The sequence below is a fragment of the Babylonia areolata genome, chromosome 30 (assembly GCF_041734735.1).
Source record: "Babylonia areolata isolate BAREFJ2019XMU chromosome 30, ASM4173473v1, whole genome shotgun sequence".
Lineage (NCBI taxonomy): Eukaryota > Metazoa > Mollusca > Gastropoda > Neogastropoda > Buccinidae > Babylonia > Babylonia areolata.
In genome coordinates, this window is record NC_134905.1 from 8,578,374 (window position 1) to 8,592,145 (window position 13,772).

At 45.5% G+C, this 13,772-nt stretch overlaps 1 protein-coding gene across 8 annotated transcripts in view; it reads left to right on the top strand.

Moving 5' to 3' along the window:
• LOC143275592 (uncharacterized) overlaps positions 1 to 13,772 on the top strand; it is a 51,782-nt gene that overhangs the window by 14,256 nt on the left and 23,754 nt on the right. For 3 of the 8 annotated variants that reach the window (XM_076579806.1, XM_076579805.1, XM_076579804.1), the window contains 2 exons: positions 3,937 to 4,261; positions 8,199 to 8,342. In XM_076579806.1, coding sequence (XP_076435921.1) covers positions 4,198 to 4,261; positions 8,199 to 8,342 — 208 coding nt within the window. In that variant the 5' untranslated portion in view covers positions 3,937 to 4,197. Of the gene's footprint in view, positions 1 to 3,936; positions 4,262 to 8,198; positions 8,343 to 8,828; positions 8,839 to 13,772 lie in introns of those variants that run through there. The other 5 variants (XM_076579809.1, XM_076579807.1, XM_076579810.1 and 2 more) reach the window with 3 other exon arrangements.

The window sequence follows — 13,772 nt, forward strand, 5'->3', positions numbered from 1 at the left end:
AGTGTGTGGAGTTGTGGCCCAGTGGTAATGCTGCCTGCTAGGAATCACTGCCCCCCCCCCCCCCACCCCCCCTTCCCCTTTCCCTCCACTAGACTTATGGAGTGGTGGTCTGGGCACTGTGACATGATCAACTGAGGCCCCAGCTGTGTACAGCACAATTTAAACACGCATAAAAGAACCCATGGCAACAGAAGAGTTGTCCCTGCCATTTTTTTTCTTAATAGAAAACTCAGTTTTATGATAAAACAAATGCACTTAAACAAGTTAAAGTCTGGAAAAAACAACAACCACGTTATATATATATATATATATATATATATATATATATATATATATATATATATGTGTGTGTGTGTGTGTGTGTGTGTGTGTGTGTGTGTGTGTGTGTATGGTGCTGTTGTAAGGTAACACATTCTCCCTCGGGCAGACCAGCCTGAATTTCACACAGATAAATCTTTGTGACAAAACAGAAATACAATACTAAACAGAATGCTATGCAGTGCTGTGCAATACAGTACAATGCCATACAATACATTACAAGTCAGCTGTGGAAGATGCCACACAGCAAAACCTGCCACCATGAAGAGAGTCACTTTCATTTTAATGATGGTTGTAGATCATGCCAGAAAGAAATGGTAAAATGCCAGATTATTTTCTTGTTTTGAATAATAATGATATCTATATTGTTGATGCTGTTAGTTTCACTTTCAGTTCCTCAAGGAGGCATCACTGCATTTGGACATATCCATATACATTATCATGATTATATATAGTACTAGCAGCATATATATCCCGATGCGTCTGGTCAGGTCTTTAGTGCATGCATTTATATTTGTGTACCAATGAGAATGGATTTCTTCTTCTACAGAATTTTGCCAGAGAACAACACATTTGTTACCATGGGTTCCTTTTCAGTGTGCTAAGCATGTGCTGCACACATGACCTAGGATTATCATCTCATCTGAATGACTATGGTAGATGCTCAGTTCGATTTTCCAGTGAAACATTTGAGAAGGGGTGAGATCGGTCAAACCCAAACCCCCACGAACACTATTTCAGTATTTGCTTAACCATTCTGCCACCTTCCTCCTGTTTATGTTTTCAGGTGTCACCTAACATCTGCATGGCTTTCTTTTCCACAGTAGTGATGTTACCAGCCATTGACATGTCAAGAAAGTTGAAGTGGATTTCAGATGAGCCATCATCACACATAGTGGGTTTGGGTCCAGTCTCGTGACGGCGTTGAAGTGGTATTACACATTTTATGTTACATAGAGTGAAAACGGTGTTTTGTAATGCAGTGCTTTAGTTATATATTGAAAAATTGTCAACCGTAGCAGTACCGACAAAATTCAGAAGCAACATTATAGCAGCAACATTAGAAAATATGTTTTTAGTTGCAGAGTAAATAGACTAACTGCAGAAATCAAACATGCACCTAATAATATGAATGCCTTTAAAAAGCTTATTGATGACCACGATATCATAAAGAAAACAATGTTTGACTTTGATGGTCAAAGGTGAGCCTGGGCTTTGGAATACCTGACCAAAAAAACAACAACAAAAAACCAACAAAAAACAAAAAGAAAACCGACGAGGCGTATTAAGCCTCAAGGCCATGATGCTTGGCATCGCCCTGAACCTGAATCTGCATGGAAAATTCAAGCGATCTCTATCTCTCTCTTCTTTGTTATCATTCTCTCGTTGTTTTTTTTGTGTTTTTATTTTCTCCACACTTATGATACACATTTTATGCATTTGAGGAAAAAAAAAAAAAAAAAAAGCTCTGCGGCCTTTACACACAGCAATGAACTGATTGAAATCTGCCCACATGTTGGTCTACCTCAGAACCTGATAATGATCTGATAAATATTGCATGAGAAAGTAGTCAATGTCGTTCTGCTCTGGTTAGTTATGTTTCACAGCTTGCTATTTTAAGCATGTCATGTCTGTGTGGTGGTGACTCAGTGGTAATGCACCATAGACATATATAATGACATAGGTTATTATCTCAGTGTAATGCACCCACCCAGGAGTGTCCACGGGTTAAATCGACTGCTTCAAAATGGCACTGAATGATAGAAGAGAAAATAGTGTTTCGTGTGCTGTGAGAAACGTGTTGTGTGTGTGTGTGTGTGTGTGTGTGCATGAGTTCGAGTGTGCATGGTAGTGCCCATGTTTGTTTTAGACGTGCTGAACACAGTTGTTGCACATTATTCTTATTGTTATTCTTTTTTCTGTTTTTATTAGTATATTAATTAATTTATCTGTCTGCTCATTCATTTTTCTGTGTATCATGTTTTATTTCACTTTATTTTATTTTCCGTCAAGGCTTGATTAGTGCATTGGGTTACACTGCTGGTCAGGCATCTGCTTAGCAAATATGGTGTAGCATATATGGTTTTGTCTGAATGCAGTGATGCCTCCTTGAGTAACTGTCGAACTGAACCGAACTGTTGCACAAATATGTTAAATGTTTTCCACCTAGCCTAGATATTAAAATCTTAATGATGATAATATTTTCCCAAAGACTGTAGTCAATAGAAGTTGTTATCTAAGTAGCATGGATATTATAATCATTACTGCATGTTTGTCTCACACCCACAGACCCCCACCCACCCACCCACTCACTCCCCACCACACACACACCCTCTCCCTTTCCAACTTCCCTCCCTTATCTCCCCATCTGTCTCTCTCTCTCACATGCACATACACCTCTGCACACATGGCCATAAACACACACACACACATGCACACATGCACGCATACAAGCGCACAGACACATAGGCACTCACACACACACACACACACACACACACACACACCACACACACACACACACACACACACACACACAAAAGCATGCACACTAGCACACACACAGACACACACACACACACACACACACACACACACACACAGCTACAGACACTCTTATCTCTCTTTCACTCTCTCTCTCCCTCTTCTCTCTCTCTCTCTCTCTCTCTCTGTCCCTCTCACACCCTTCCCTCTTCTCTTTGCCACATACACACACACAAACACACCAAAAAACAAGCCAGTCACATTCATAATGACACACACCTGTGATCATCCACACCGCTACCACATAAACACAAGACACCTTTTGCAAGAAGAGAAAGCTGGTTCAACAACAAACAATCCACTGACAATAAACAAAGCACACACATCAATCTCTGAACCCCACCCCAACACACACACACAACACACACACACATGCGCGCGCACGCACACACACACACACACACACACACATGCACACATACACACATAGACACGCGCGTGCGCACACGTGCACACACACACACACACACACATACTCCCTCGTGTCATACATTGGGTTTGAAGAGTGGGTTAGGCACTGGATGTAGAAAGAGAGGGGAGTGTTTTACTTAAGGAAAAAAGAAGAAGTTAAAAACCCACTCTAGGCTTTGTTTTACCACTTTAATTCTTCCTTTCTTCCCTTTGGTTTCTTGTTTATTCATTGCAAGATGACTTTATGCATTAGTTCATTTCAGCACACACACACATTCACCGTCATATGTTGTGTTAGATAAATGGATTAGTGGATTAGGGATTGAATGTGGAGTTGGTTTGGGGGGTGGGGTGGGGGGTATTGAATTAAGAAGGAAAAAACCCAGCTAAAACCACTTCTTGTTTTTCTTCTTTTTTTAGCACTATTTTCTTGTTCCTTCTTGTGATTGGTTTCTTGTCTATTCACAACATAATAAATAAGTCATGAACACAGTCGTTCATTTCAGCAAATACACATACACTCTCATGCAATGGGTTTGAAGAGTGGGCAAGAGATCACTAGGCATGAACTTGATGAAGAGTGGAGCATTAAGCAAAAAGAAAAAACCCCACAAAAAACAGCTAAATCCACTGTTGTTTTTTCTTCTTCTTTTTTCCTTGCAGTGGCAAAAACATGCCACCAGGAAAGACCTGACTGCCACCACCACTGACACCATCACTGCTGTCAAAACCACCATCACCACCACTACCACCATCGCCACCATAATCACCACCATCACTATCACCACCACCACCACCTGCTCACCCTTCTTGTGCCTTGTCTGCTTTTCAAGCAGAGTGGTGAGAGAGCCTGCGGAATCATATCGTCTCACTTCACAGCTGTTGCCCAGACCCGAACCTGAGACCCCCCAGTAGACAGGCAGCATGGCGAAAAAGCCCAAGGAACCTTTCCCCATGGATCGGGGCTGGGCCTGGGTCATTGTGGCTGGTAAGACTGCTGGGTTTTTTTGGTTGTTGTTGGGGGGTGTGTGTGTGTGTGTGTGTGTGTGTGTGGTGGTAAAGCACAGTAAAAGAAGGAATTTTCTCTGTGTGTGTGTGAGTGTGTGTGTGTTGTGTTTGTGTATGTGTTGATGAAATACAAAATAGGAAGGAATTTCTGCTCTGTGTGTACATGTGTGCGCGCACATGTATGTGTGTGTGTGTGGTATGTGTGTATGTATGTGTGTGTGTGTGTGTGTTTGTATGTGTCTGTAGGTGTGCGTGTGTATATGCATGTGTGCATGTGTATGTGTTAAACTTATGCATTGACATTTTCTCTGCCACTGCAAATGGCTGAAGAGCTAAAATGGTGGGTAAACGCTTTGCTGTCATCCCCTTCACAAAGTAAGTGCTGTCAAAGGTCAGGTTCCGAGGTAATGAAATGGGATGGAACAAGATTATGGGCATGATACAGCTCGTGTCTTTGACCTTCTCTAACTCCGTTTTGGTATGGTGATCGGTCGTATAGAAAACAAGAGCCTCAGTATTCCAGAATCCAAGATTCTGTGGCTTTACATGCCCTGCTCTCATGCGCAGCATGTGCATGTTTGTTTTACAGAACAAAAAATGCACAGGCAACCTTGAACATGCAAGTGTACATGTTTTCGCATAGATTCACTTTATCTGTTGCTACACCAGCCCCCAGTCTCCCACTCTCCCACTCTCCCCCCAAAACAATGCCCCAACCCAACCCTGGAAAAATGGAACTCTGTGGAATGGAATTTGAGTGTTTTTGAAACCCCCGAAAGTGGAGTATGTCATACACGTAAAAGCCCACTCGTGTATATAATAATAATAATAATGGATACTTATATAGCACACTATCCAGAAATCTGCTCTAGGTGCTTTACAAAAATGATTTTGATAACATAAAAAATTATATCTATGTTACATACACACACCAAAATGTGACCACACACACACACACGCGCGCACGCGCGCGCGCGCGCACACACACTGCATACATACCTTTTAACATACATGTGTATCTAACAGCTACCTAACACATACGCACACATAGGCAGGCACAAACTTGCATAAACACACGCACACACAATACACATTCATATACATGCATGTAGTTGTGGACCTGCCACAATTGAACTTATTGCTGAGGGAAAAGGTGAGTTTTGAGACGAGATTTAAAAGGTGCGAGGGAATCAGAATGACGGAGGTTATCAGGGAGCTTGTTCCACGTCTTTGGCGATTGAAAAGAAAACGATCTGTGTCCATAGGTCTTACTTCTGACGTGAGGTATCCTGAGAAGTCGAGTATCAGAGGAAGAACGGAGCTGGCGAGACGGGGTATAGATATGGATGAGTTCAGAAAGATACTTTGGGCCAGATCCGTTGACTGCAGAAAAGGTCAGAGTGGATAGCTTATAGTCTATTCGATCAGAAACAGGCAACCAGTGGAGACTGAAGGAGAGGAGAAACATGGTCAAATTTAGAAGCTCTGCAAATGAGTCTGGCAGCGTTATTCTGAATTCGTTGGAGTCTGTCTAACAGGTATTTGGGAAGGCCGGCCAAAAGAGAGTTGCAGTAATCCAATCTTGAGAGAACCAGAGAGCATACAAGTGTCTTGGTTGCATCGGTTGAGAGATAGTGGCGGATAGAGCTGATTCTACGCAGTTCCAAATAGGCAACTTTACAGATATTCGAAATGTGCTGTTGGAAGGAAAGAGACTGGTCCAGGATTACACCGAGACTGCGAACAGAGGGAGAAAGTGAAACAGGTGTGCTATTGATCAGAACAGAGTCAGGAAAGGAAGGATGTTGACGAAACTTCTTTGGACAGGTTATCATAAATTCAGTCTTATCATCATTTAATTGCAGCTTGTTGAGAGTCATCCAGTCCTTTAGGCCAGCAATGCACTCCTGTGTTTGAGTCACCAGTGCATCAAATTCAGCTATGGAAGCCGACTGATAAAGTTGTGTGTCATCAGCAAAGCTCTCATGCGACATCGCATGATGACTGATGACATCCGACACAGGAGCCGGATACAGCACGAAAAGAACAGGACCTAGGACGGACCCTTGTGGGACACCATATTTCAAGGCAGATACTCTAGAGTATGTACCATTTACACACACTTTCTGTGTACGATCTGACAGGTAAGACGTGATCCATGCTAGTGCAGTGTCACGAATACCAAAGGAAGTTTTAAGTCTGTTCAAGAGGATAGAGTGGTCGATAGTGTCAAAAGCTGCTGACAAATCTAAGAGAGCGAGAACAGATATCTTATCCTCATCAAATCCCGACAGCAAATCATTCACTATTCTAAGAAGGGCTGTTTCGCAACTATGACCACGTCTATAAGCTGACTGGTGGGAATTAAGTAAACCATTCTGCTCCAGATGAGCTAAGAGCTGAGACAATATGATCTTTTCTAGCAGTTTTGATAAAAATGACAGATTAGAGACAGGTCGATAATTTTTCAAACAATTATGATCCAAAGATGGTTTCTTGATGAGTGGACGTACAACAGCAGATTTGAAGCTTTCAGGGAAACAACCAGACAGTAAGGAAGAATTGATGACATGAGTAATATGTGGCAGTAGAACATCAATACATTCAACCAACCAAGCTCACAGGATTTCGGACAAGCGCTCAGACACACTTTCTTCACAAAATCTTCAGTAACCGGTTGGAAACAATGTAAAACAGGACCACTGTACACGCGTTCTTGAACGGGTGAAGAAGGAGACACAACAGAGTCAAGCTTCTCACGAATGCATGATATTTTGCCGGTGGAGAAGTCAGAAAACTTTTGAGGGAGTTCCTGCACCGAAAATGTTGTAGGGAGAGGAGTGTTTTTCATTTTACCTAGTAGATTGTTCGTAGCGTTGAAAAGCTGTTTGGCTGTGGTGCATGCAAGTATTTTAGAAGAGTAGAAGAGTAGAACTTTGACTTTGCCCTGTCAACAATGTTTGTTACATTATTCCTGGCTGTCTGAAAAATGTCCCTACTGATGGTCAAGCAAACATGGGAGTTCCAGCCCATGAACGCAGAAGAAGAATGTTTTTGAAGCGAATATGTGAAATCCTTTTATTTGGAAAACTTATATGTTTATTGCTCCTGTTTAATCAAGTAATGTTAAATGTTGTTTTCTTGTTGTTTTGGACAGGCATGTTCCGCATCTTACCTGACCTGACCTGACCTGATCTTACCTTATTTTATTTTACTTTACCTGACCTGACCTGACCTTCACTGTGAGCAGGTTGCTTTGTGTTCTTCATGGTGGGCATTGCCAAGACAACGGGCATGATTTTACCTTACTTTACCTTCACTGTGGGCAGGTTGCTTTGTGTCAGTGTTCTTCATGGTGGGCATACCTTACCTTACCTTACTTTACCTTACCTTACCTTACCTTACCTTAGGGCAGGTTGCTTTGTGTCAGTGTTCTTCATGGTGGGCATACCTTACCTTACCTTACTTTACCTTACCTTACCTTACCTTACCTTAGGGCAGGTTGCTTTGTGTCAGTGTTCTTCATGGTGCGCATACCTTACCTTACCTTACCTTACCTGTGGGCAGGTTGCTTTGTGTCAGTGTTCTTCATGGTGGGCATACCTTACCTTACCTTACCTTACCTGTGGGCAGGTTGCTTTGTGTCAGTGTTCTTCATGGTGGGCATACCTTACCTTACCTTACCTTACCTTACCTGTGGGCAGGTTGCTTCGTGTCAGTGTTCTTCATGGTGCGCATACCTTACCTTACCATACCTTACCTGTGGGCAGGTTGCTTTGTGTCAGTGTTCTTCATGGTGCACATACCTTACCTTACCTTACCTTACCTTACCTGTGGGCAGGTTGCTTTGTGTCAGTGTTCTTCATGGTGCACATACCTTACCTTACCTTACCTTACCTTACCTTACCTGTGGGCAGGTTGCTTTGTGTCAGTTTTCTTCATGGTGGGCATGGCCAAGTCGACAGGCATGTTCCTCAGCCACTTCCAGGACCGGTTCAATGTGCCCACCTCTCTGGCCGCCATGGTCATAGGGGGGTCCGCCATCGTCTATGCCTTCATGGGTAATGGTTGATGAAGATAATCATGGTGATGATGATAGTGTACATGGTCTATGCCTTCATGGGTAATGGTTGATGAAGATAATCATGGTGATGATGATAGTGTACATGGTCTATGCCTTCATGGGTAATGGTTGATGAAGATAATCATGGTGATGATGATAGTGTACATGGTCTATGCCTTCATGGGTAATGGTTGATGAAGATAAACATGGTGATGATGATAGTGTACATGGTCTATGCCTTCATGGGTAATGGTTGATGAAGATAAACATGGTGATGATGATAGTGTACATGGTCTATGCCTTCATGGGTAATGGTTGATGAAGATAAACATGGTGATGATGATAGTGTACATGGTCTATGCCTTCATGGGTAATGGTTGATGATGATAATCATGGTGATGATGATAGTGTACATGGTCTATGCCTTCATGGGTAATGGTTGATGATGATAATCATGGTGATGATGATAGTGTACATGGTCTATGCCTTCATGGGTAATGGTTGATGATGATAGTGTACATGGTATGTGCCTTCATGTGTAATGATTGATGAAGATAATGGTAGTGATTATCATGTACACTTATTCAGCCCTTTTTTTTCTCCAATAGAGTTCAAAGCACTTTACCTGTACAAAACCTCATTATCTTTTGTTCGTGTGTGTGAGCAAGTGAGCAGGACGAATTTTGTCATGATGTCTGTTTGATGTTTGTGTAAACTGACTGATTTCATTATTTTTAGGCACGCATGCACGTGTGTATATGCTTATGCCATGTGCATTTGCATGCACACAAACACACACACACATAAAAAAACAAAACAAAAAAACCTTTTGTTTGTCTTAGGGATTAAGAAGAATAACTTTTTTTTAGACATGACAGTTTTGTCTTGATGCAGTCGAGCATTTGTATGGTTTGTCAGGCCTGATATGGCCCTTTGCAGTCGGCTGCACTATAAGTAACAAGAAACTTTCTTTCTTTCTTTCTTTTCTTTTGCGTTTAACAGCTATGCAGTCAGGGTCGAAGTCCAAGGGATGCCACAAACTCGGACGTCCAGTGAAGATCGGCTACCGTCCCCCAGAGCTTGGTGTTGAGGTCAGCACCCCCAGGCCAGGACTGCTGCCGCATCTTCTCATACAGGGGGCAGTCTTGGAGAATATGGGATGGGGTCTGGTCAGCCTGGCCGCAATCACATAGGGATGTGGCTGCCACTCCAATCCTCTTCAGGTGTGCTCAGAGGCCGCAGTGTCCTGTGCGAAGGCGGTAGATGGTAGTCTGGTGTCTCCTCTCCAGTGTCCTGATGGGATCCTGGTGTGCCTGGTAGCCTCCATTCAGGGTGACCCATCCTCTTTGGAATCTGCTGAAGAGAGTTTTTGCTTCCTCATACGTGGCAGGAACGGTTGGCTGTGTGAGCTGGCTTCCTTCGTTAGCAAGGTGGTCTGCACGCTCGTTGTCTGGGAGGCCTACATGTGCAGGCACCCACTGGAGGGTCGTTGGGGCTATTTGGGTAAGGGGTGTGAAGGAGGCCTTAAGGGACTGGATCAGTGGACCAGGATCAGGGGAGTCAAGGGCCTGGAGTGTGGACATGGAGTCAGTGAAGATGGAGATGCTGCCAAGGGGCTTTCCACAGGAGGAGAGGAATTCTGCTGCTGTTTTAATGGCCAGGACTTCAGCTCTGAAATTGGAACAGAGCTTTCCTCCAGGGAGTGTGATGCTGCTGTGCTCTCCATTGGGAAATCTGATGTAGACACCACTGCTTCCGTTGTCTGTGGCTTCCTCCGCTGATCTGTCCATGTATACATGGGTCCAGGAGCTGGCTGTGTAGGACTCCTCTATCATGGCCAGAGTCAGGATCTTGAGAGTAGCTGGTTGCTGGTCTTTGGTGGTGATGCCAGGAACTCTGAGGCTGATGGTGGCCTCTATCTCTTGGTCAAGCCTCCAGTCAGGCAAGGCAAGGTCAGTGCAAGACTCCCCTTTTGCCGCCAGAACATGGCTCTGCTGTGCTCTGAGTGCTTTATACTGGTGGTTGAGGCTCTGACGTTTGAGACGGTTCTTGGTGGGCTGCTCCAGTCTGTGGTGTAGGTGGTGTGAGGGCAGTCTTCTGAGCTTCTCTCCCTGCATCAGGACTTTCAGGTCGCGTCTTCTCTCCAGGGGCTCAACATTAGCAGTTTTCTCCATGTCATGGATCAGCGTGGACCTCATGGCTCCAAATATGAGGCGTAGTCCCATATTTTGGACTTTGTCGAGCCGGCTCTTGTTGGTCTTGGAGGCTGTGCCCCACGAGGTTGAGGCGTACTCCAATGGTGGGTCTGACCGCTCCCATGTAGACCCTGGCGAGAAGCCTGCTGTCTGCTCCCCAAGTCGTCCCGGCCAGCTTCTTCAGCAGGGCTAGCTTGCAGATGCCTCTCCTCTCCATCTCCTCAATCTGGGGCCTCCAGGTCAGGCAGGTGTCCAACTTGACGCCAAGGAATGTTGGTATATCCGTCTGGGGCAAGACCTGTCTCTGGAGCTTCAGCTTGACTTGTTCGTTGGCGGTGGAGAGAGAGAAGAGTGTTGCGTTGGTTTTTGTGGTGTTGAGCTCAAGACCCCAGTCTTCTGTCCATGTAGCGATATTGCTGACGACTTCCTGAAGCCGGTAGGAGGCCGTGCTGGTGTGTTCAGCGGATGTCCATACTGCCAGGTCGTCTGCGTGCAGACTGTTGGAGACGTGTTTCGTGATGTTGTCTCTGATGTCGTTGATATACAACAGAAACAATGTTGGGGAAAGCACTCCTCCCTGGGGGACACCCTCACGTAGCTTGACCTTTCTGCTGTGGAAGCCATCTAGTTTGACCCTTGCGGTCCTGCTGAAAAAGTAGTGTTGGATCCACATGTACATCTTGCTACATACGCCGGCTTGGAGAAGTTTCAGGATGAGGCCCTCCTTCCACACTTTGTCAAACGCTCTCGACAGGTCAAAAAACATGGCCAGTGTCTTCTTCTTCTCCTGAAAAGAGTTTTCGATGTCCTGGACAAGGAGGGCTAGTTGATCTTCTGTGTTTCGGAATTTTCTGTAGCCGGTCTGGGTAGGTGAAAGGATGTTCTGTGTTTCCAGGAGGAAGGTGAGGCGGCGGTTGACCATCCTTTCCAGCAGCTTGCCGACACAGCTCAGAAGGCTGATTGGTCTGTAGCTGTGGGGGTCCTTCTTGTTCTTTCCCTTCTTTGGGATCGGGATGATCTCTGCCTCTTTCCAGATGGAAGGCACAACTCCTGCTGTCCAGCTGTAGTTGAAGATCTGAAGCAGCACTGTTCTGGATGCTGGTCCCATGTGCTTCAGCATGTCGCCAGTGACACCATCAGACCCCGGAGCTTTCTTGGGCTTCAGCTTGCGAATGCCTTGTTTCAGCTCCTTCATGGTTAATGGTTCGCTCGTACAGCTGTCATCTATGCCATGTGGGTCTGATGTCATAAGTTTTGCGGTTTCCTCTCGTACCTGCTTGATGCGCTGTCTGGACATGTGGATCGTACTCTCCTCTCGGTACAGTTCCGCAAAGGTGTTGGCTGCGGCCTTTTCTGTTTTCAGCTGGTTGTCCTGCTCGATGACGGTCTTGCCTCTGCTGGGGTTGTCATCATTCAATTTCTTTGTCAGCTTCCAGAGCACCTGCATGTCTGTCTCCATGTTCAGGGAGGATGTCTTGTCTTGCCAACTCTTGCAGCTTTTCCTTTATGAACTCAGCTTTCGCTTTGTTGTGTGTCTCTACATTTTCGTCAGTGGGGGAGCTCTACATCATGTCCCTGGCTTCACTGAGGGTCTTGTGCAGGGTGTCGAGCTCAGGTGTCCAGTAGGGACGGTAGTTCCTGCATTTGCCTCGTGGAATAGCTGCCTGCGCCGCATCTAATACTGCCTTATTAAAATTCTTGGCATTTTTGTTGATGTCTTGGTGCGACAGTGTCAGCACTGAAGTCCTCTTGTCTGCCTCGTGCTTGAAAAGGTCCCAGTTTGCCTTCTTGTAATTCCAGCTTGCTGGGAGCCTGGTGGGGTGGGTTTCAAAATGTCTCTGTACTGTAATGATCACTGGCCTGTGGTCGCTGCCTCCAAGCTGGGGCGACACCTCCCTTTGGGCAATGCTATGGATGTCGTCTGTTGCGAAGGCCAGGTCAGGAGTGCTTGTGGTCCTCCATGCGCATGAGTAGCACGTAGGCGGATCTTTTGGACTGTTGATGAGGATCAGCTGGTTACTGATTGCCCAGTTTTCCACATCTTCTCCCTTCTTGTTAAGATCTTGGTAGCCCCAGCTGGGTGAGTGGCTGTTAAAGTCTCCTGTGATGATCCAGCTGTGGGAGTCAACGAGGATAGAGTCAAGCTGTATTTGGTTTGACTCCTAGAAATTCTGTGTCGAGATCAGCTTGACCAGAACTCTGGGTCTCTGCCGCTGGGATGTTGTTTCTTACCAGGTTGATGAGGCCTCCCTTTGGTCTGTTCTCTCGGTCTTGTCTGAACAACTCGTAACCTCTTATGAAAAAGCGGTGAGTGTTCTTGAGGTGAGTCTCTTGGATGCAACATACATCGATCGCATTTTCACGCAGAAACCGCTGGAGCTCAACCCTCTTGCGCTGTACTCCTTCCGCATTCCAGTGGACGATACGAAGTGCTGCTCGCCCATGTGTTCTATTCTGTTCTCCCCAAAGAGTCTGAGAAGCATCGCGTCCGTGGTCGGTAGTAGTGGATGGGCCCCTTTGAGGCTGAGGGCCCGGCACCGTCTCCCCCCGGCCATGGTCCAGGAAGACGACACCACATCGGTCTAACGTTGTCTGCGTAGCCATGTGTTGTAGAGTGCATGCACAGCCAGTTTTGACTAGATCACGCCCCTTAGAGAGGCCACTGTGGCGCCGTCTTCGGTGATCTCCTGTTCTGGTAACGGTTCACAGTTGGCCGGGTTTTCTCTTGGGAGTTTTCCTTCTCTTGGAAGGACTGCCTGCTGAGGCTAACGGACTCCTTCTGCCCGGGTTTGAAATCAGAGTTGTCCTTCTAGACTATGTGGGTCCACGGCACCTTATTCCATATCATTTGGTGCAACTCCCAAAGGGAGGGCTCCCCCATCCGCCACCCGGGGGACGTGCCCCTACGCCATATAGTCCCAGCGCGAGGAGTAACAAGAAACAATTTGTTTTACTCTCAAAGTGGATTTCCTACAGAATTTTGCCAGGAACAACCATTTAGTTGTGGAGGGTCCCTTGATGTACGCTAAGTGCACGCTGCACTTGGGACTTCAGTTTATCATCTCATCTGAAAGATCATGGTCCATCCGTGGGACTCCAGCCAATGAACACTCTCTTCCTAGCTGGGCTGGGTTAGCGCATTATCACTAGGCCACCGCACCACTTCAAAAAAAAAAAAAAGAATTCATTGGTGTAATACATATCAGGACAGTGACACAGATGATTGTGATTTT